We start from the raw sequence: 24,428 nt of genomic DNA on the forward strand, positions 1-24,428 counted from the left end.
GAAGGCAGAGGCTAAGGGGATGTCTAGTACGGGGGGGGGGGGTAGGTTGGGATATGGGCACCAGAGAGCTCTCTCACTGGCTGCCTGCCTGTCTGTGATGATCGGAGTGGTGAGGATGAGTGTGGCGCGATGAATACCAACCAGTTGGAGACACTCAGGCTAATTCTCCTGCCAGACTTCAAAAGCAGCTAGGCTCTGTTTCTATCACAGAGTGTGTGTGTGGATCGAGAGTGCCCACAGATGCCACAGAAGCTCTTCAGACAGGCTACACTCTTTACACACAGGAACGAACACACACACACACACACACACCACCGCAGAGTAACAGCATGGTTGAAAACACAGTGCACTCCATACAGTACACACATAATAACTATCACACAAAAATGGATGTTGCCATGGTGATGTGGGCAGCAAAGGATGGACAGTCATAAAAAAAAAAATACTAATAACCTTGTAGGAGTGGGATGATAAAAAACAGATGCATGACATTTCAGCTTTATCATTGGGATGCTTTTCATTCAAGTGAAAAATGGAAACGAAATCTGTGGCGTACTCCAATATCTCAGTTCAAATTCACTCCCCTCATATGATAGCTGCCATCAACTCTGAGATGGATTGACAAAAACAAACAAACAAAGCAAGAAAATGATAATGGATGGATGACCTATGACATCAGACGGTCTTCAAAGCTTGGGTGGAACTTTGACCACTCCTAGGTGCCACCCCCTTCCTCTCAGAAAGCCTCCCTCCATCCACACTATACTGTACCTGCCAGGGAATCAAAGGGCCTCCCAAACGTGGGCAGTTTGTCTACAAAAGCATCATCTTCTGACATCACAACAAGCGACAGCCCAAAAGAAAAAAAAGGACAGAGCAAATGCAAATCAAAACAAATCAAAACAAATCAAAAACCCTGTCAGGAATAATGGTAATACATTTTAAAAAATGGACAGTGTCACAGTAAAGAGGGCACGTTGTGAACGAAAAAATGATGGGATGGATGAAAAATGTGGAGAGAAAAAAAACAACTCACGACTCAAATACAAAAATGTATGGGATGAGAAACACACAAGGCATGATCAGCATTTCAATTGTGTGCTCTCCGCTCTAAGCCTACTTAGGTTGCGAATCATATTCAAAGTTTACAATTGGCTCATTCATCCCCCTCCTCTCCCCTGTAACTATTCCCCAGGTCGTTGCTGCAAATGAGAACGTGTTCTCAGTCAATTTACCTGGTAAAATAACGGTAAAATAAAAAATAAAATAAATATTCCACTGTTCTCCTCACAGATCTAAAGAACATGACGTACACTACCGTTCAAAAGTTTGGGGTCACTTAGAAATGTCCTTGTTTTTGAAAGAAAAGCACATTTTTTGGTCCATTAAAATAACATCAAATTGATCAGAAATACAGTGTAGACATTGTTAATGTTGTAAATGACTATCGTAGCTGGAAACGTCTGATTTTTAATGGAATATCTACATAGGCGTACAGAGGCCCATTATCAGCAACCATCACTCCTGTGTTCCAATGGCACATTGTGTTAGCTAATCCCATGTTTATCATTTGAAAAGGCTAATTGATCATTAGAAAACCTTTTTGCAATTATGTTAGCACAGCTGAAAACTGTTGTGCTGATTAAAGAAGCAATAAAACTTCTTTAGACTAGTTGAGTATCTGGAACATCAGCATTTGTGGGTTCGATTACAGGCTCAAAATGGCCAGAAACAAAGAACTTGCTTCTGAAATTTGTCAGTTTATTCTTGTTCTGAGAAATAAAGGCTATTCCATGCGAGAAATTGCCAAGAAACTGAAGATCTCGTACAACGCTGTGTACTACTCCCTTCACAGAACAGCGCAAACTGTCTCTAGCCAGAATAGAAAGAGGAGTGGGAGGCCCCGGTGCACAACTGAGCAAGAGGACAAGTACATTAGAGTGTCTAGTTTGAGAAACAGACGCCTCACAAGTCCTCAACTGGCAGATTCATTAAATAGTAACCGCAAAACACCAGTCTCAACGTCAACAGTGAAGAGGCGACTCCGGGATGCTGTTGCTGATAATGGGCCTCTGTACTACTATGTAGATATTCCATTAAAACAATTGTTTAAATCAGCCGTTTCCAGCTACAATAGTCATTTACAACATTAACAATGTCTACACTGTATTTCTGATCAATTTGATGTCATTTTAATAGATTTTTAAAAAAAAAGTGCATTTCTTTCAAAAACAAGGAAAAGTGACCCCAAACTTTTGAACGGTAGTGTACGCATTGTGTATCTAACGAAACAGTAAATACCCAGCAAACATTTACCACATCATGCTTCGTTTAAGGGATGATTTAAAATGACGCTCTCTGGGATTAATACCATGTGTCTTTATGACTGACTGAATGACCTCGTAATATACTGTCGGCTCTTCTGACAGTAACATTCTCCCCTAGCTGAGTGAACGGTTACAGTATATTTAACCATTCCATTACGACTTATTAGGCATGTTGTAGTCTTTAAAATCGTTTCCCGCATTCACAGAAATGCAGTGTACAATGAGTGAATACACTGAGTGAGTGTAATACATAACACTGAGTGAATAACTGTAACTCAAGCATCCGCTGGAGGAATGCATGAGGATTTATTGAGAGAGAGTTGAGTCACAGAAAAGCACCAGCAGCCGATGGACGCCGCCATCTCAGCAGCAGCACAGAGATTGACCCGAAGCAAACGCTCAACACAGGTAACAGCACAAGTACTGTAACAGTATCACAGGTACAGTAGCACAGGTAGTGATGAGAGAGAGATGACGCGGTACACACACCTGACACAGAGACAGTGAGATCTTTACCGACGGTGGGGGTGGTGGCTGCACTCAAGGAGTTGTTGGAGGAGATAGAGGAAGTGCTCTCGGCCCGAGCCAGGGGGGCGATTGGAGGGGGGCTGGACGAGTGACTGACCGGGGGACTAAAAGGCCGGCTCTGCATGGGGACAGAGTGACAGAGAAAAAAAGATAGGTTTTCATGTTAGATATCCTATTAGTGATATGATTTAATTATCAGTAATTTAATGTTCAATCATCCTCACAGTTCAGCATCGATTTTTTGGGGGGGGATAAACGTGAAGAACACTTGAAACTAACAGTCAAATATCTACTACAGGTCAATTGCGGATGTACCATAAAGTATAAAAAAGGTATTGTTTACGAGGAGGAGTGTGCTGCTTGACGAGGTTTGAGGTTTTTATTACTGTATCGCGTACCATATCCCCTACGCTGTTTTTTATATATATAAGAAGAGTTGTTACTGTGCAAGTAGGGTGTTATTACAGTGTGTAGTAAGTCAAGTGTAAACAAAGATATCATCAAGTACCACGTCCCCCATGCTAGGTTTCCCAGGAGGCAGTTTGGGTCGTGAGGAAGGGCGTGGCGGAGGTGGGGGCGGGGTGGGGCTGCTGACAACAGCTGATGGCGCTGACGGTGTAGCAGGTCGAGCCGGAGAGGACGCTCCTGCAAGGGGGACAAGAGGACACCTGGCTTAGAAGAACACTAGGACATCACTGTCCAGAGAAATCGAAAATAAACATGCGGGGAGATCCTAGCACATCAAAACAAAACTGACCAGACAGTCTCTCTAGAACAGGGGTGACAAACTCATTCCACGGAGGGCCTAGTGCCTGCGGGTTTTTTGTTTTTTCCTTTCAATTGAGACTGAGACAACCAGGGTAGGGGAGTTCTTTACTAATTAGTGACCTTAATTAATCAATCAAGTACAAGGGAGGAGCGAAAACCCACAGACACTCGGCTCTCCGTGGAATGAGTTTGACACGAGCTCTAGAACATCTAGTTCATTCTAGAATAATGATTGGATAACCTGGTTTCCTGTTGACGGAACAGTATGTTTGATTGAATTTCCACTGAGCTAAATTGAATTGGATAGAACGACAGCGAAACAACACACACCAGTCCACCATGGCTATCTATGAGGAAGGTTTTGGCAGACAGTAGTGCAGGGGTGTCAAACATATGGCACAGGGGGTCCAATCTGGCCGCTGGTGGTTTGAATATGTTTTTTATATTTTATATAAATATATATATATATTTTTGAAACTGTGTAGAAATGATAATGGACCTGTATTCATACAGGTTTTTGACTGTCCAGCTCGCAAATAATCACTTGACAGTAAAGGAGCATTGAAAATTCCAAAATCTATGGATAGAGGACTATTTTATGCCAATTTTTAAGGCAAAGAAATATAACAAATTACCAGTGCGGCCCTCTGAACCTCAATTAAGACCAAGTGTGGCCCCTGGGGAAAAATGTGTTTGACACCCCTGCAGTAGTGGGTGATATGATATATATTTTTTAAACACTCTGGTCTCAGTCAGTCACTTTATTGTTTATCTTGAGGGCCGATTTTCCCACAGGGGGACAAGAAAGTCAGAGCCAGAATACCCACTCATCCCGGCATTCCGAAGTGCTGTGTCAGCAGGATCTGTCCCGGCTGTGTTTTCAGTCCTGAATCCGGTTGTCCCGTTCCATGTGTTAAACTAAACTAACTAATGCCCCTCATCATGGTCACGTAGAATACACACACAGTCAGGTCTACACTACACACTTCTCTTTTTAGTCTACAACAGAACAATACTGCATAACGACCGTCATAATTGTAAAGCACCTTACATAGACGACAACAGGGAACAACGGGTTCATTGGCTTAGAAATCTTAACCCACTTCTTTCTGATAACACACACACACACACACACACACACACACACACACACACACACACACACACACACACACACACGATTTTGTAAGACGAGCTGTAGGTCTACACAAGAGCAGTGTTTCTGTACAGTACCTTCTCTTATACTGTATTAATGTGAGGATTGTGATCAGCCCTGATATAGGAATCAGTCAGCATTAATCTAATCATTACACAGCGTAATGAATATAATTCTCCTACTCACAGTTGACTTCAACGGGCCACTCCAGTCAAACAGCAAGCCACCTAAACCTAATCACTGCCTTAAATAGATGGTCATTATGTTCCTAGTTTTTAATCATCCAACATTTATTTATACAGACAAGTCAATTAAGAACAGAATATTTTACAATGACAACATATTAAGTATGTGCTTACACTAGCTGACTGCGTTATACATCAGCACGTCTCTACGGGCTGAGACTGATGCTGACAGTGGTCAGGTGGGTTGTGCTGTTATGGATGGGGGTGTTGTGTAGGATGAGGTTAGCCTTCAGGAGTACTCACCACTACCCGTTCCTCCTGTCGTTGGTCCTGGCGAGGACACCACTGCCCTGTACGTAGGGGGTGGAGGAGGGGGAGGCGCAACACGGGAAACCTGGCCAACATCTTTGGGTGACACGGTGGTGGTGGTTTCACTGAGGTCCTCTTTCGGAGGGGCAGGTGGGACAGGCAGAGCTGCTGCTTCAGGACTCCTCCGTTCCTCCGCGGCCAAGACGAGGTGCGGGGGGATGGTGCGTGAGGGTGCCTCCACAGCGGCAGGGGGGCTGGTGGGGGAGACAGGTGTGCTTGCTTTGGGAGAAGAGGGGACTGCAGTGGGGACAGGGGCAACGCTGGGGGGTGAGGTGACAGGGGGAACAGGGGCGATGCTGGAGGTTAAGTCGAGAGTGGGGACAGCAGTGGGTGTGGGAGTGGGGGGTGGTGTAGGGTCCTTTGGTGGAAGTGGTGAGGGTGGGGGTGTAGGGTCTTTAGGTGTGGGTGGGACTGTGGGTAGGGGGGGCACTGGTTCCTCTGTAGGGGGTGGGGAGGTGGGTAATGGAGAGACAGGTTCTTCCTGTGGGGCAGGGGAGGTGGGGAGAGGGGAGAGAGAGGGGGCAGGGACAGGGTCATCCAGAGGGAGAGGGGAGGTGGGTACAGGAGGGGCGGGGGGATCTTCTGGAGGGGGTGAGGACGTTGGAGGGGGCGGTTTTTCAGAGGCTGCGGAATCCTCCTCGCTGAAGCAGATCCACTTGTCGGCAGACTCCTCGCCAAAGGCAGGGGGTTCCGCTGGGCCGAAAATTGTGTCCAGGTTTGGGACGGAGGTCTTCCTCCCTGAGCCTTCTGCCTTTATTGACAAACCTGACAGACAGAGCCATGTGCAGGGAGAGAGGAGCAGAGCAGTTAGTATGAGAATGAGTGAGAGAGAGTGGGAGAGACAGCAAATGCAAGAAAAAGTTAGAGGGAAGGAGAGAGGGTAGGGGGCTGGAGTGAGGGGTCGAGGGATGAGGGGTCTTACCGGCAGCATCTGCAGAGGGGGAGCCAGTCAGAGGGGGGGAGGTCGGTACATTCTTGGGCGGAAGCGGGGGCGGAGCTGCAATGATATCAGTGCATCCGTGAACAGCCTGTCACTCTAAAGGGTGGCGCCATCTAGAGGCACCTGGTGTTAGTGCCTGGCTGCGCCACACCAGCTCAGCACAGCACAGTACAGGTAGGGAACTACCATACAGCCCCATGCCATATATTACATACACCACCATGCATATGGCCCATAATCCATGCAGATGCAGGGGGGGAAGTGGAGGAAGATGCAATTGAATCATGATGCTCAACATTAGTATGGATTTAATTATGTCTCTAACTAATGACGGATGAAATGAGAGGGTTAGTACGGGCTGCCGAGGAAGAGTTAATGGCACACTTGTTCACAGACTCTCTCTCCCTCTGTTCATCCGTCCAGATCGCTCATTAGGTTCAGTCATGAGGGTGAGGTGGTTTATGAGGTGAGTTGATGGTTCCGTGCAGTCATTCCAGGAAGTGCAAACACAAATGGAAAACTTACTGCCTGTAGGGAAGGGTCTTGTGAAAGAGAAGTCTGGGCTCAGTGACTCAGACTCAGACTCAGGTAGAGGAGCACCCCACACGCCACACATCACTGGCTCAGATATACCCGCTACGTTCAGGACAGACAGGGGACATAACATAGAGGGGGCGTCAGTTTAATAAGCTAAAAATAGATACCTCTTGGTAACTGCATGTTAAAATACTGCATGTTAGCATCTACAATAAAGACATGAATTGAATCTGAATTCTTGGACCCAGATTACCATTAACCTAAACGTGTCATGCCTATAACCGACCAATCACTGCTAAAAAAAAAAACAGCAAGAAGTAACGAGGTAATATCAGTTTAATTAGTTATCGTCGTGGCGAGTATCTCCTACAACCGAAAGCAGCATCTTATACAAGCTCATCCGTTACTTACAAATAGAGAATAGCAACCCTATCAGTCTCACAGAATCACGTACTTTTAAATAACCCCTCCATTGAGAAAGAGGGATATCAGCAGGGACTAACAACCTCGTCGAGAAACCTCTATCCCTGAATGGTGTGTTAAAAAAAAAGCAAAGGCTGCTGGATCTGTATGTAGTGACATTAGCTATGCTTCGGCAGGTAGTTATATAACAAGCTAAGAGCCTTCCAGTCAGAGCCTGCAGAGCTAGTATAGAACCCTGACTGTGAGAGGGGTGAGGGGAGGATCCACACAACAACAAACCAACCAAGGTGGAATCTCATTTACCTCATAGTGCTTCTGACCACTAGCATGTTTGTGAGAGTTTTAGTTTGCAAGACATAGTGGCAGTGTGTGCAGCTGACAAGGGAAGAGGGATAGTGTCTTTAGAGGTGGCCGAAAGGCAGTGGAGGAAATAGGAAGCATCCATCTTGTTGGTGCTATGCATCTGCGGTGTGTCTTCAGTGTCACAGCCAGCGTCAGTGCTCCCACGACAAGCCATTGTCGTTACAGTGCTCGGTCACAGAAAAACAAGGTAGGGATGGACACATGCATGCACACACACACACACACGCACACACATTTACATTTAAGTCATTTAGCAGACGCTCTTATCCAGAGCGACTTACAAATTACACGCACACGCACACACGCTAGTTCTGAGAGATTTGTGCTTTTTGAGGTCAGTTCGAGTTTTATTTTTAAAAAGAATCACAGTTTACGATTTCTGGTTATTTTTTTATTTTTTATTTTTACATGAAATTATTTTAGTGCTTTTTAATTGAAATGCCAAATACTGAGAACATTCAATTGCCAAAACATTGAAAACCATCCATTGTCTTATTACTTTATTTGATGACTTTCTTTTATTTAATTCTTTAGTCACCAACTCTGCTCAACTCATCTCTGCTCAACTCATCTCAAATCATCTCAACTTAACGTTGGACGCGTTCTTCTGCCCAGGTGTTGCTGACGCATGCCAGATCTTACATATCAACTAACCACATCATACAGTACTGTATGTTATAGCAATCTGGTGCCCGACGGAACAGTCGATGACTTGGCACGCAACCATGGGTTGATGCATGCAAAGTCTGAGCAGGGAAACGTGACCGTAATCTCTGTGCTCCCTAACGAGTCATCCTGTTCAGCTAGGCTAGTAGCTAACTAGATGGCTAGCTAGTAGCTTCCTTATGCTGCAGAGCTGTCTGACAAAATTACAGAGTCCTGCAACTATCAATTGTGTAGAGCTACTTCACGAACTGTCTCTATCCCTCTCGTCGTTGTGTACATTCCTCTCTCATGAGTGTCAGGGGCCTGGATAAACAGGGCGGGCAGTGGATTATGGGCATTGTAGTTAATTAGCATGTTTTCTGCGCTGAACTAAGTTGAATTTTTTCCTGTTGAAAACTACAAATTCTTATAGCATCCCAGAGTTTGTTCCTGATCTGATTTCTCTCGTGCTTGCTTGGATTTCTTTCTAGAGAAACGGCGAGTTGATCTCACAAAGAAAATACTAACTAAATGCAATTCAAGTAATTGAACCAATGTCGATGCTGGTTAAATCACTCAGCGCGCGCACACACACACACACCAAACAAACATCAAGGAAAGTTGATGTACCTTCAGTTTTCTGCTCTCCGAAGGCTGTCTCCAGCGGAGGCCCAAATAAGGCTGCAGTGTCCTCTGGTACTGGTGCGGCTTTCTTCTCTGGTACTGCTTTCTTCTCTGGTACTGGTACTGCTGGGGCTCTCTTACTTCTGGGAGGGAGATAAAGAGGGACAGACAGACAGGGTTAGTAGGCTGTAGCATTCTCTGGTACTGTGGCTTTCTTACTGCTGAGGGATGGAGATAAGGATAGACAGGGACAGCAGGACGAGTCAGACGATCAGTCGACCACAGAAACTAAGACAAACATGCTTCAGTCACCTCACTCAGCACACTACAACAAGAGAGATGCATTCATGTCATAAGGGAAGGAAGGGGATGTATCAGCTTCCGAATTAACGTTACTAAATCAGTGACTGCTGATTGTCATCAGAGACTGGAAGTCAACAAGAGGTTCATGTAAAACTACGGATGTACAGACCAGTGGATGACTACACAGCCACAGCACCTGGGGCGAGTCTGTAACAGGTCAGTGGGCAACAGATAAAGACGTACCTGGGGACTTGTAGCGCCGGGGCTGCCAATGTGGGGACCTCAATGGGTGCAGGACGTCTTGGCCGAGCTACCTGTATCTCTTCACCTGAGGAGAGATTCGTTCACAGTCGTTCACCTCAACTGACTCATCATACAAACTGAAACACATTGAAGCTAATCAGTGACTTGGCTTTTCACCTGAGGCTTTTAGCTTTAAACAACAAGAGGAGACAACTTAGGTACTTACCAGAGTCCTTTGTCATCAACCCCTATAATAACAACACATACATTTGAAAAAAGACAAGAAAACATATCACACATTACATTTCACACTCAAATGACTCATATGGAAATATTAAAGGGTTTTAAAAATCCATGAGTCACACTGTGTTAATGTGCACATTAGATACAGTATTCCCAGGAGGGAGTCTATCCACTAGGTCAGAAAATGGTCTCTGTAGCCTAAGAATGAGCTAATCGGATGAGAGCATTGGCTGGGCTGACTTAGCAACTGTCTCCACAGGGAAGTGGAGATCCACTAGGTCTGTTCTCTCTACCGCAGAAATACTGTGGAACAATCTAGGAGCAATTGGTTTCAGTACAGTACACCATCTATGTCTCAATTGTCTTAAGGTTTAAAAATAATTATTTACCAGGTCTACTACCCTTCATCTACACTGACTGAAGTGGAATTAACAGGTGACATCAATAAGGAATCAAGGCTTTCACCCGGATTCACCTGGTCAGTCTATGTCATGGAAAAAGCAGGTGTTCATAATGTTTTGTGCACTCAGTGCATAGTGGGAGTTCAGTGGTCACAGAAAGCTGTCAGAGACAGATAGAAAGAGTAGGTCTTTGAAGCCTCGTGTAAGCCCAAAACATTATACACCCTGCACAAAATTGAGAGGGACAGATATATAATACAGATGAGATTGTGTAATGAGAGAGAGAGATACAGAAACATGGTGAGAGAGACAGAGAGAAACTCAGAGGCAAAGAGAGAGAAAATGAGAGAAAGAGAGAGCAGGGAGAGATAAAAAAGAGCAAGAGACCAAGACAGAGAGTGCTGCTTTTTAGTGAGAATACAGTGCATGAAATAACTCTCAAAGAGACACGATAAGAAGGAAAATAGAGGGAGAAGGGAGGAGGGAGAGTGAGAGAGGAATCACTAGAATGCGGGTCTGAAGTGAGAGATCAAAGGGTTCAGCTGTCGACAGATGGGGTGAATCTCAAATGCCCTTTCTCAATTTCTTGCGTCGTGTCATCCCTTCTCCTACCCAGCTCCTTAATATATCAGAAGGAAGCAAGGAGGCGGCGAAGACAGAGGCTATGAGGAATCAAGGAAAGACTATTCAGATTCACCCAGGGACTGGGTGAAAAATTAGCAATATTTTCCTGATCTGTTTCAACTGTCAACTCCACCGCAACCTTCTCCCCTCCACTCCTCCAGCAGGTTACAGGAAGCAGAGTGAGAAAAAGCGTTTGTAATTTACCCCAGGGACAGACACGGAATGGAGGGACACTTACCGGGCTACGTCTCTATGACCAGCAAAAAGGAAGAGAGAAGAGATACCTGGTCAGAGAGTGATGAATCAGTAAAGCACACCTCTCCAAATTAATACAGTTACACTCACAACACAACAGTTACACTCACAACACAACAGTTACACTCAGTCAGTTAGAACCAGTAGCCTACTTCTCCAAAAGGCCCAACCAGATTCATCACCATTAATGGCTGTAATGGAAATTCAGCTTAGTCATCGCCGCACCAGAGAGACAGAGTGGTAAAGAAAGGTACAGTAGTTTACTGTCATAGTGATGTCACTACGAGAGAACAATGAGCCAGATACTTCACAGGACGTATACATCTGAAGCATCTCTTTAAGTTCTTTTCACCACCAAATATGGTGAGAGGAGAGGAAATCCTGTGGCAGAAAGTGGGAGACGTTAGAGCTAGATGAAACCTGGCCAATATTCTGCTAATTCTCTCAGAGATGAAACACTCGAGCTCAATACAGTTTTCTGCTCCCGAAACTATTGTAAATGACCTGACTAGATCATAAAAGGAACAATTGTCCAGACAGAGGGTTGAGTTTACGAATTGACGGTTTATTAACCCAACTTTACACAGGCTACTGTTTGGCCGTAGCCCACGCCAAATAAACAAAAGATACCCCACAAGCCAACCGTGACCTTCTCTTGTGAAGCCCAGACGTAAGAGAGAGAACAATGGCTAAACCTGGTCTTAACTTCCAATGCTCCATCCCCCTGCCCAACCCCCCTCCACGCCACTCCGCCAACCCCCAGGATGCCCGGCATCAGAACATTCCAGGCATCCCCGTGATTGGCAGATAGCAGGTTGATTGGCATGTCGGACCCCGCGACCACTGGTAAGTACAACACAACCCACTAATAGCCTACCACATAACACACCGCTGTCTGTGCCGGTCGCTACACAATCATCTGTTACGAACAGAGTGCACTACGTTTTGTGGACTTAAACCTCTCAAAGTTTTTAAAAAGTTGCATTGTTTTAGAAGGAGTGCAATGGCGAATTGAGTTATTGCATACGCTCACTTCACAGGAGTAGGTGTTCCCTAAATGAAACATGCAAATACATGCTAGAACACGCCAATGGGATCTCGGGTAGCTTGTGCTTGGCCCTGCCCACCTCCTTGCTTGTCCTGCCCACAACGCTTAATTTGCTCCGGTTGGAAACGACACCCTGTGGTCTATCTTGGGTTATTTATTTAAAAAAAATTGGTATAGGGGCTCCGGCACTTAGCTGTAGGCTACTTCCTGGTGGACGGGGCAATGAGGCAGGAACATTGTGTGACTGGAGCAATGACAGGTCAAGCAGAGCGCTGCAACATTTTAATAGGACTGTGGTGTCATCATTAGCCGTGCCAGTTCGAATAGTAGCATGCTTTTTAAGAGTGCATGAGCCACAGCCTGAATGTGCTTTAAAATAGATCAACCACATTGTCTCACATCTGACCTGTCTGATAACTTGCAAGCACATGGGATAGCTACAAATATGTTTGGCTACAATATGCTGTCCTAACATTCGAAAATGTTACCAAAGTGACATTGTCAAGAGTTTTTTTTTTAAACTATAAACTTGTAGCTAATTTTGGGTAGTCTTCACCACCCAACTCTACATCTAGCTAAGATGTTTTGTGGTGGTAGAATCTGTATTTATGAAATTTGAAATGTGCACGAAAATTTGCTAGCTAGCACATCAGATAGCTTGTGTCTGCTTGCTGGCTGAACCAGTTTCAAATCAATCCATATGAAACATCAGTTCACACACTCAATGCTGAATACTCCCGCTAGCTAGTGTATTGAAGTTTTAGGTAATGCACAAATTAGTTTTCATGACATCTGTTCTGGCGTGATTAGTGTGCGGAGTTCTACAACACAGCTGACTGCTCTCTGCGGTGTTATCGCGTTGGCAACATGTTTCAAAGTAGCGAGGCACAGTGCCAGCTATCAGATACATGCGGATTTCTGAGAACAGTTCCATAACTTTGGTGCAGTACAACTTCATCAACAAGCTGGCAAAATAGCTACCGTATGGCCATTCAAACAAGCCTTCAATAGGCTGCTAGCAGGAGAAAGTTTGCTCAGCTGATCGAACATGGTTTGCGGTAGTAGCCAGTGTGTCATCTACCGAGAGCGGAGTGATTTTCAGAATTAGGGATGAGTTCCACAGATCAGTTGAGGGACGAGCTTCGCGTAGAAGTGATGGCATCTGACGTGAGACACTGGGCCGCCGACTGACTGATCTACAAATCACCTTGCATCATAAATAACTATTCCTTATTATTTGTAGATCAGTCAGCCAGTCACAATTTGCCCATGATACATTATGGTTTTGATGCTCTTGAACACAGCTATCGAGATCAACCATGCATAATGGAGTAGAAAGCAGAGAGCTGAGAAGGGCTTAAGAGGAGCACGGATGACTCATTCACGCGCGCGAGTGAGCGTGATGATTCATCCGTGGGTGTGCGATCATGCATGGGTGTGTATGTCAATATGTTGAGAGAGAAAATCACAGAACCCATAATGACTGATCCAATTGGCCCGGTCCTCTCCACTGTTCGGTGGACCTGCTGTGGCTTCATTCAGCTGTATCCTTCTCCATCTCCCTTTTATATCTGCATCATTTTCTGCCCTTTGCCACCTCCCTTGTAATTCTTCCCATCATTATGTTCGTGTGGAATGCAACTGACTGACTGCTACAGCCTCAATTTAAAATCAGATTCAGGGGACCTTACTCAGAGGAACTGAAATAAAAGCACATACTCACACAAACACCCCGCACATATAATCTGCTGAGCTGTTGTGTCTTAGCCGCTAGCCAAAAGGTGCATGGATATTATGAGAGAAAGAAGCCAGATTTCTATCCTATCAAAGGTCACTATACAGAAGCTGTCTTCGTGCTGGTACTGTGGTAGTCCCAAATCCCACAACCATTGGTTCTCATTCAGAGCAACCTGTTCTCCACAAATCCTGGTTCACCAGTACACCTGAGTGTGTTGTATTGCTATTGCATATTTCTCATACTCTATTACAATGGACCCAATGGACACCCACCAGGCATTCAATGTGACCCTTAGAGAGAAAAGTCAGTATGCCGAATCACAAACAGAAAGGGAGAAAACAGACATGCAAGTGTGCAATTCATGCTAACAGAGAGACATCGAGGGAGAGAGGAGAGAAAAAGAAACCGACAACGACATGCCAAGAACAGGCTTACCGGACTACTCCTCTACAGAAGTTAGCAGGTAGAAGGGGAGGAAGGTAGAGGGAGGAGGCAGGACAAAGAGAGAGAGAGAGAGAGGAGAAAGAGGCAGAGGGGATACTATGTTATCGTAGATCATCCACAATTACTGTAGACACAAAATTGACTGACCAAACAAACACGCGTGGCAATAGTTATCTACTCTGATTTACGTAAGCGCCGCGGAGAGAGCATAAGTATCCCCTATCTACCAATCGGTCCATCCATTTCACTTTCCACACCCATTCGTTCATCCATTTACAGTATATCGATAAGTGACTTTGATCTGATGAGTGACTGGATGTTTAATCAATAGTGATTGTTGTTGAGTACAAGGGAAAATCTAAAGGATACATCTATTGCGCCGTGTACAGAAATGCCCAAGGGAGTATAATCTGCTCTCACACACACACAAGTCTTCCTCGGTCTCTCTTCTCAACAGCCATCCCCCTCTAAGAGCACCACATTCCACTTTAATACAGAGACATCGAGGTCAAGGGAGATAAAGAGGGAGGAAGAGAAAGAGGCGAAAGGGAGAAGGAGAGAGAGAGAGAATGCAGGAGAGATCAAATGAGGGAGCAAGAGAAAGCCAGGGAAGGAAATGTGGAAATAACCTCGTTGTTCGATTTAGCCTGTTAACCTTTGCTCTCTATCCCAGCTCTCTTTAGCCAATGTCCTGGTAACCGTTGCCAGGGCTACCTGGGTAAGCACACAGTTGCAATGGTGAGTGAGGGTCCAGCATGTGACTCATGTTTAATTCATGACTGAGGTAAAAAGGTAGAGGTTCCAGCACTCTGGACAGACTGGAAAGGTTTTACTAAATGGAGGAGATGCTAATTGGCACAGACTTAATCTGGAGAGTATAGGACAGAGGTGGCACTGCTTTCTATTCAGACGTGGGAGTTGGAACCGTTGCTTGGGGATACATCTCTATATTAAAGGACTTGAAAGACCTGGGGTTACATCCTTCTACATTAAAGCTCTCTCCTAGACCCATGGCACGTAGTCTCCAACCCTTTCTGTCCCCTAACCTAGTGCAGTGACAGACCTTTCTGGAACAAGGTTTTGACATTGAGTTTTAGGTGATTACTTGACCTACAGAAAGGAGGACATAGTACAACTCTCTATGACTGACTGGCCACACTCAGAACCACACAGCCACTGTCTGCTATTCCCTGATCTATATTGTAAAAGTCCTCTACACACAGAGAGAGCCAGGTACACCTTAAAACAACCAAACACCTGCTCACTCTTCCAGGTTAGTGAGCTAACGGCTAGCAAGCGGCTCTACAGCCAGTGGATGGATGAATTATTGAGTCTGTAAGGTTCTCGTATGACCAGAGACGGTCTTTGCGTACGTACAGCATACATCACGGCCTCACTGTGAATACCCACTTTCCAGGCTGAATTATTTACACCAGGTATGACACTAGAGAAGGGCTGACGGGTGTGGAGGGGGTTGGAAGGGAGGGGCCCCATCCCAAAGAGAAACTCCTTAAACACCTCTCCCTCATTTGGATCACTCTGCTAATGTAAGGTTTTAAGTGATGTTTTTAATTTGAGTAGGTTTGAATCTCATGGTTTCTCATGAAGTTGTCGTCATTGTGGTGGAGGAACGCTCTCTCCGGTTTAAAGTGTATAATGAGACTCAATAACACAGTGTCCGTTGGTTTCTGTGGGCTGCTTAGAGACATCTGCCTTGGGTTAAACTCCACTCCAGTAATTGGTAGTCCACTGAGGTCACAGCAGAATGCTGAAGACCTGCCAGCCACCATTTCTCTCCCCAACATCCCTAGCATCAGCAATGTATTGTGTAGTAGAGGGTAAACAAACCCCAGTGTCTCTCTCCCTAGCTCACTGTTACTACAGGTATATGGATGGAATGAGCCTCTGAGATAATATAATTCACTCACAGACAGGCATATACGTGGATTAATGAGGAGAAAAGACATGCGGTGTGACAGAGAAACACACAGAGACCGTAAGAAATGTGTTTTGAACGTTGGAAAGAATGTCTTAATGAGGAACAGAACAGCAAGCAGACGCAACAATTCAAACACATTCTAGAATACAGTATACAGTAGGAGAAAATGACACCATGGCTCCAGTGAGGGCAGAGCAGTGATGGCGGAGGGAGGGACTCACCAGAGGAGAAGGAGACAGCGCTATGTTGCCTATGGAGGCTTTGAGTTCATCTACTGAGGGGGCCAAACAGCTGGCACTTTCCGCTGGTAAAGGTTTAATCTTGATCTTAAACTTTTTCCTGTGGTCCTCCTCTCCCTCCGACTCGCTGGAGGAGAAGAAGTGCTCCTTGGGTGGTTTGGAGCCAGGTGGGTTGCCGTTAAAGACAGTCATCTTTTAATATCTGAAGATCATAGGTCATTTACAATTGTATTTCTAGGAGCAGGGTGATGTTGCCCCTAGACGGTGAGCTTAGGCCAGTTTAGCATTTTCCCCACTAAATGGTTAAGGTTAGGATTGTGGGAGGCGAAGCTGATCCTAGATCTGTACTAGGGGAAACCATTTCTATATCTACAACTCTACCAAATACTAGATACTACAGCATACAACAGCTTCTAATCAGGAGACCGTAGAATCTCCTCGCAGAACAGCAGGTTCCGAAAAGCCTGGCGAATCTCCAAGCAATATCAGTCTAATCAATATATAGTTGTTCTAGGCCATATGCTGTAAGCTGTTATTGAGTTGAAGTAACACTCAGTTATTTCTCGGCTGCCTGTTTGTTATTGAGCTGAGATGAAATTATGCTCAACGGTCTCAATGTTGATTTGTACTCATAGGCTGTTCTGTGGTGGGATGAATACAAAATGTTTCTGATCTAGATAGACAGTCATTCACTAAGTCAGTCATTGAGTCAGCCAGTCAAACACAGACTCTACATACAAACAGCAATGTGCTCATATTGTGACATAAAAGCTATAAGTCATCTGTGATTTGGTGGAACTATAGTGCTATAGGTGTAGTATTAGGTGTAGGTGTACTATGTAGTGTGAAATAGTTCATATCTAGCTCCATTAGGGTGTAGCTAGATGATAAAGGATATCTGATCCTGGCCCCTCCTCCTCGTCTGGCCTGAGACTGTAACCTTCATCGTCCACTGTAGGGGTGTTCTGAAACACACGAGCAACAGACACACCAACATCACACGCTGTATTTACAACATGCAATCAGGGTTGGGCTCAATTCCATTTAAATTCTGTCAATTCAATTTACTTCCTGAATTGATTGAATTGGAATTAACCTCAACCGATTGATTCTACATTAACATACACTCAGAATCTTTAGAAACGACAGTAACAGAAGGGTCAGAAGAATATCTACTGTCCATGACATATAGATCTTTGAGAGTATGCCAGTAACATAATCATAGGTTTGTTTTTTATATGAGCTTGTTCAAAGGAAGATGATTCCATACATATCTGTCCCAGTCGATCTCTCCAGAGAATCCATTGACAGCCGCACCATTGGCTTTCTTCTGTGACTGAAAACAGAATGACACGATCACAATCAATTCCACCAATCAGGATCCTGATTACTCAACCCATGCACTACTACGCTAAGTGATTGGCTACTCAATGCTACCGATACAGAAACTACCAATTAGTAACTATACACCTAAGGATTACCTAAGGTCTAGTAGAGTAGAGTCTATAGTAACTACATATCCTACACTAGACGGGACTCCAATAGTGTTCAATACCGATTCAATCTCTTGGGGATCCTGGATGATGACAGTCGAGTCCACAATACAGAGAATACAAATACAATCAAATCATGTAAGGAAATTCAATACCTCACAAAACAGTTAAGTTCAACAATAAGACTCATTTCATTTGATTCTGGAGTCAATGAAAAAGGGGCACCAATGTCACAGTGCTGATTCACCTAAAGGACTGCGCAGTATTAAACCGAGCTTGTAAAATAGGCAATCATGTCTTCACCTTCCAGCAATGACATTATTAAGCATCTTTATTGACAACACAATTCAATAATTGTGAACTATTTCACAGTTGAACAAGTTGACCGATTAATCCATTGGATAAAGCATGAATGATTTTGTGATACTTACACCCCCTTCTCTGTCAGGGGAGCCCCTGTGAAAGAAAGAGAGAGAAAGAGAAAAAAGGACGGGAGAGGAGGGAGCAAAGAGAAAGTAAGGATCTTGATATCCACTTTCCATATTTTCTCCTAACACTTAAGCGCACTGCCAATTAGCAAAGCAGCTCACTGGAAAACCGCAGTATGTAGGGGCCTTCTAATACCCTTTACAGACAGACTTTATGGCATGTTACCTGTAAAAAATAATAATAATCTGGCCAAAAAATGTTGAGCTCAATTCATACAGTCCCATTTTTACCACATTCCTGCCGGGATAAGCATTTTCAAAAGAACTGAATGGCATATTCTAATTATGTTACTGGTCTGTGCTGCCCGTATGCTACATGGACATGCACATGAAATCAATAGCTATTTTGTTCATTTAAACAGACAAGACACACTTAAGCTACCCTGATCACAGTCAACACACATAGTAGGCTAAGAATAAAATTAAATATAACAGAATAAAATACAAATTATATTTTTCCCACACAACTTGCGTCACGGCAACGTGTGGAACCGCTGTCATGTAGAAAAAGTTACACTATATATACACAAAAGTATGTGGACACGCCTTCAAATGAGGGGATTCGGCTATTTCAGCCACACCCGTTGCTGACAGGTGTATAAAATTGAGCACACCGCCATGCAATCTCCATAGACAAACATTGACAGTAGAATGGGCCGAACTGAAGAGCGACTTTCAACATGGCACAGTCATAGGATGCCACCTTTCCTTCAAGTCAGTTCGTCAAATTCCTGCCATGCTAGATCTTCCCCGGTCAACTGGAAGTGCTGTTATTGTGAAGTGGAAACGTCTAGGAGTAACAAAAGCTCGGCCGCAAAGTGGTAGGCCACACAAGCTCACAGAACGAGACCGCCGAGTGCTGAAGCGCATAGCTCATATAAATAGTCTGCCCTCGGTTGCAACACTCACTATTGAGTTCCAAACTGCCTCAGGAAGCAACGTCAGCACAAGAACTGTTCGTCAGGAGCTTCATGAAATGGGTTCCCATGGCCGAGCAGCTGCACACAAGCCTAAGATCACCATGCTCAATGCCAAGCGTTGCCTGGAGTGGTGTAAAGCTTGCCGCCATTGGACTCTGGAGCAGTGGAAAGAGTTCTCTGGAGTGGTGGACGAATCTGGGTTTGGTGGATGCCAGGAGAACACTACCTGCCCCAATGCATAGTGCCAACTGTAAAGTTTGGTGGAGGAGGAATAATGGTCTGGGACTGTTTTTCATGGTTCGGGCTAGGCCTCTTAGTTCCAGTGAAGGGCAATCTTAACGCTACAGCATGAAATTACATTATAGACGATTCTGTGCTTCCAACTTTGTGGCAACAGTTTGGTTTGTCAAAATTGGTGTGGAAGAACTTAACTGGCCTGCACAGAGCCCTGACCTCAACCCCATCGAACTGCCTTAATTCTGCCGGACCCCAGGAAGAGTAGTTGCTGCCTTAGCAGCAGCTAATGGGGATCCATAAAAAATGCAAATACACCTCTGGGATGCATTGGAAAGCCGACTGTGAACCAGGCCATATCGCCCAACATCAGTGCTGCTCTTGTGCTCTTGTGGCTGAATGGAAGCAAGTCCCTGCAGCAATGTTCCAAAGGTGTGGAAAGCCTTCCCAGAAGAGTAGAAGCTGTTATAGCATCAGCTCAACTCCATATTATTATCCCATGATTTTGGAATGAGATGTTCGACGAGCAGGTGTCCATATACTTTTGGTCATGTAGTGTACAGTACATTCGGAAAGTATTCAGACCACTTCAATTTTTCCACATTTCGTTACGTTACAGCCTTATTCTAAAATGGATTAAATAAATAAAAAAATCTCATAAATTTACACACAATAGCCAATAAAGAGAAAGTGAAAACCGATTTTTTTTTTTTTTTTTTGCAAATGCATTAAATATTAAAAACAGAAATACATTATTTACATAAGTATTCAGACCCTTTGCTATGAGACTCGAAATTGAGCTCAGGTGCATCCTGTTTCCTTTGATCATCCGTGAGATGTTTCTACAACATGATTGGATTCCACCTGTGGTAAATTAAATTGATTGGAGATGATTTGGAGAGGCACAAACCTGTCTATATAAGTTGAGAGTGCATGCCAGAGAAAAAAAACAAGCCATGAGGTCAAAGGAATTGTCCGTAGAGCTCCGAAACAGGATTGTGTCGAGGCACAGATCTGGGGAAGGGTACCAAACATTACTGCAGCATTTAAAGTCCTCAAGAACACATTGGCCTCCATCATTCTTAAATGGAAGAAGTTTGGAACCACCTAGAGCTGGCCGCCCGGCCAAACTCAGCAATCGGGGGAGAAGGGCCTTGATCAGGGAGGTGACCAAGAACCTGATGGTCACCCTGACAGAGCTCCAGAGTTCCTCTGTGGAGATGGGAGACCCTTACAGAATGACAACCATCTTTGCAGCACTCCACCAATCAGGCCTTTATGGTAGAGTGGCCAGAGGGAAGCCAATCCTCAGTAAAAGGCACATGGCAGCCCGCTTGGAGTTTTCCAAAAGGACTCTCAGACCATGAGAAAAAAGATTCTCTGGTCTAATGAAACTAAGATTGAACTCTTTGGCCTGAATGATAAGTGTCACGTCTGGAAGAAATCTGGCACTGCTCAGCACCTGGCCAAAACCCTCCCTATGGTGAAGCATGGTGGTGGCAGCGTCATGCTGTGGGAATGTTTTTCAGCGGAAGGGACTGGGAGACGAGTAAGGATCGAGGGAAAGATGAACGGCGCAAAGTACAGAGAGATCCTTGACGAAAACCTGCTTCAGAGCGCTCAAGAGCTCAGACTTGTGCGAAGGTTCACCTTCCAACAGGACAACGCAGGAGTGACTTCGGGACAAGTCTCTGAATGTCCTTGAGTGGCCCAGCCAAAGCCCAGACTTGAACCCGATCGAACATGTCTGTAGAGACCTGAACATAGCTGTGCAGCGAGGTTCCCCATCTAACCTGACAGAGATTGAGAGGATCTGCAGAGAAGAATGGGAGAGATGCTTCAACAAAGTACTGAGTAAAGTCGGAATACATTTTTTTGCAAAAAATAAATTAAAACCTGTTTTTGCTTTGTCATTATGGGGTATTGTGTGTAGATTGATGAAGGGGGAAAAAACATCTTATCCCTTTTAGAATAAGGCTGTAACGTAATTTTTTTTTTGAAAATGTAAAGGGTCTGAATACTTTACTAATGCACTGTAAACAGAGGCCAATGCTTTTATACCCTCACTTCCCTTTGTTAGGGAGCAAGTGTGGGATCATACTTATATTGAGAGTATCTTCATCGTGATACCAATAGAAAAGTTGTATTGGTTTGAAAGATGTATAAGGGATGACTTCCCCTGCAAACAATTACATACAGTACACACACACACACACACGCACAAACAGTGTTGTAGTGGAGGGTAATACCACTACATCACTGGGTACAAACACTTGCATGCACGCACACACAGCAACAGATTCATACCCACCTATCAGATGTCATGAATCAAAATGAAAAGCTATCATGCATGGATGCACATACAACCCAGTGAGGGGAATCGGTACTTCCCAAACAGCATTAGAGAAAAGACTAGGTCCAGGTAGTGATTGATCACAGTGCTGAGCCTTGAAGCCAGAGTTACAGGCAGTTTCACAGAGGCATGGGCACAGCCATACAGCTGGCCAAGACAACAGTCCTCGGGTGAGCGGACATTATGGCTCAAACTGTAGAGCTCCTCAGGTGGAACGAAACGTCCATGGTCAACAGAACCTCAACGCCCTCGATGGAACGTACACAGCCAGTGGAATCATCTTTGGGTGACAGCCGTGTATATGAATGTACGAGTGTGTGTGTGTGTGTGTGTGTGTGTGTGTGTGTGTGTGTGTGTGTGTGTGTGTGTGTGTGTGTGTGTAAGTTAGACTGGTAGACTTACGTTGAGTCATTGTCCTTGTCTCCCTTTTCTTTCTTCCGTATCCCGAAGGCCTTCCTGGTACGCTTTTTCAATCCTGAGGAGAAACCAGAGGAGAGACACAGTTTAGTGTGTTAACAGATCAAACACAGTCACACACACAGTCACACAATCAACAGGCATCAGCATCAAAGAGCAAAAGTCAGAAACTCCCAGCTGTGAGCCGTGTGTATGTGTGTGTGTGTGTGTGTGTGTGTGTGTGTGTGTGTGTATGAGTGTGTGTGTGTTTATATCAAAACGTGTCTAGGTACTGTATGTGTGAACATATGAATGTTTGTGTATACACATAGTGCATGTGTGTGTGTGTGTGTGTCCGTATGTACAGTATGTGTGTGTCCATCTTTGTGTATTCATAGAGTTCGAGCCAGGTTAAGCTGTCCAGCGTTAGAACAGAGGCCCAGATCTATGGTCCGGTGGATCAAAGGTGAGCTTTTCATCTATTATTTAGTAGCAGAACACTCTGTGAAGGCCAACACTATCGCGCTGTGAAGGCTAATATTCGTTCACATCTCAAATGGTGCTCATGGCCAATGCATATGGATGCCTTTCTGTTGATCATCGATCTGTCAAGGCCCCCTCTGATACTGACACCACCATTAGTACCGAGTCTAAATTCGGACTCGACCCAGTCTAAATCAATACACTGGATCATCAACAGAAATAACTCATAGTATAGCCAATGAGTAGGGAGGAATCTGGCACCTACTTTGCCTATAATTTATCCTTACTTAATATTTTAGAGTAAAACAGAGCATGGCTGATAAGATAATTGCCTTCACAGCAGAGAAACATTTCTCATTAAACACAAATCAAGAGTATTCTGCTTCAAGAGATATGTAACTTGCCGTGATACTAGACTATTAAAACACGAACTCAGAAGGGAAGCTAACTTTATTGCTCTCCATATTCAGTCCTCCGCAGACCAAAGAGACTGCAGCCGACTGAAATGACTTGGAACAGAATATTGAAGCAGTACAGCGACTGTTAAGATTACGTTCTAACAGCTCTAACAGAGACTGAAATTGGCATATATTTTTGGGGCCATATTAACTTTCCAATGTTCCATTCTTACCCAAAATGAAGGCCCAGTTATCTCCCTGCATTTCTGGTCCCAGTATTCAAGCCTTGTCATTCTCTCATGTCTCTCGGTCTGTCGTCTCACGCCTCCACAGTACCTCTCCAACTACAGTGTGACACGCACTGGTGGACCCAGAACCTTGAAGTGTGTGTCTGCACGAAGCAGCCTTGAACGCACACACACTATCTTTATCCCTAGCTTCTAGGCCAGTGCTTGAATTCAACACCAGTGGCTCAACTCATGAATTAAAAACAAATGCGATGGTTGACGAATGAAGAATCAACACAGCACGGGGAGGAGGAAGCCTATCTCCATGCAATCTCCTAAAGCACAGTCTAAACATGCCTCGTCTGTAGCATGCAAATGAAACTGCCAGTCCAAGAGATACGCGACAACAGTCAAAATATGCCGCTATGCACGTCTCTTTCTCTCTCTGTCTCTGCCTATATCAGTACATACCTGTCCCTGTCTGTCTACAAGCGCTGTGAAGACCTGTCACTACCTACCTACCTGTCTCAGCTGCCTCTGTCCTTCTGGGTGTCTGTCAGTACCTGCCTTTGTCACAGCCTCTGTCCCCGCTGGATTTGTGGTTGCTTGTCACAGCCTAACCCTACATGGAACCAAAAATGGTTCTCCTGGGGACAGCCGAAGAACCATTTTGGAACCCTTTTTCCCCCTAAGAGTGTAGTAGGCCTATGGGTAGTGGGTACCTGTCACTGCCTAACCCTGCCCTGACTAGGGTTTGCTTCTGTGGGTACCTGTCACAACCCAAATGAGAAATCGATCCGGACAGGCCTGCTATCATTGATCCTGCTAACATATTCCCCCCTGCATCATCAGGGCTCAGCCACAGAACTTTAATACCCTCAGAACTATAATACCCTGGAGCAGCAGAGCGGTACACACACACAGGACACACGCACAGGAAGCATAGTAAGTGTCACATATATAGTATCAGTGACTCACACACAGCAAGACCCCCACCACTGTAATAATGGAGCCGGAGAAGAAGGCAGACGTTTTACATGTCCCCAACCGATTCGTTTTTTTGTTTATTTGCGGTTTTTGTAACTTATTTAAAA

At 44.7% G+C, this 24,428-nt stretch overlaps 1 protein-coding gene across 8 annotated transcripts in view; it reads right to left on the bottom strand.

The window, feature by feature from the left end:
- Positions 1 to 24,428, bottom strand: part of LOC139578717 (SH3-containing GRB2-like protein 3-interacting protein 1) — a 105,741-nt gene that overhangs the window by 10,946 nt on the left and 70,367 nt on the right. For 2 of the 8 annotated variants that reach the window (XM_071406675.1, XM_071406679.1), the window contains 16 exons: positions 22,233 to 22,305; positions 18,267 to 18,291; positions 17,898 to 17,918; positions 17,613 to 17,678; positions 17,241 to 17,307; positions 16,325 to 16,509; positions 10,918 to 10,929; positions 9,638 to 9,659; positions 9,412 to 9,496; positions 8,872 to 9,008; positions 6,799 to 6,909; positions 6,256 to 6,330; positions 5,268 to 6,098; positions 3,364 to 3,500; positions 2,844 to 2,973; positions 772 to 831 (listed from right to left, as the gene is read on the bottom strand). In XM_071406675.1, coding sequence (XP_071262776.1) covers positions 772 to 831; positions 2,844 to 2,973; positions 3,364 to 3,500; positions 5,268 to 6,098; positions 6,256 to 6,330; positions 6,799 to 6,909; positions 8,872 to 9,008; positions 9,412 to 9,496; positions 9,638 to 9,659; positions 10,918 to 10,929; positions 16,325 to 16,509; positions 17,241 to 17,307; positions 17,613 to 17,678; positions 17,898 to 17,918; positions 18,267 to 18,291; positions 22,233 to 22,305 — 2,037 coding nt within the window. Of the gene's footprint in view, positions 1 to 771; positions 832 to 2,816; positions 2,974 to 3,363; positions 3,501 to 5,267; positions 6,099 to 6,255; positions 6,331 to 6,798; positions 6,910 to 8,871; positions 9,009 to 9,411; positions 9,497 to 9,637; positions 9,660 to 10,917; positions 10,964 to 16,324; positions 16,510 to 17,240; positions 17,308 to 17,612; positions 17,679 to 17,897; positions 17,919 to 18,266; positions 18,292 to 22,232; positions 22,306 to 24,428 lie in introns of those variants that run through there. The other 6 variants (XM_071406681.1, XM_071406678.1, XM_071406680.1 and 3 more) reach the window with 4 other exon arrangements.

This window comes from Salvelinus alpinus, chromosome 6, assembly GCF_045679555.1.
Source record: "Salvelinus alpinus chromosome 6, SLU_Salpinus.1, whole genome shotgun sequence".
In the NCBI taxonomy this organism is placed as follows: Eukaryota; Metazoa; Chordata; class Actinopteri; order Salmoniformes; family Salmonidae; genus Salvelinus; species Salvelinus alpinus.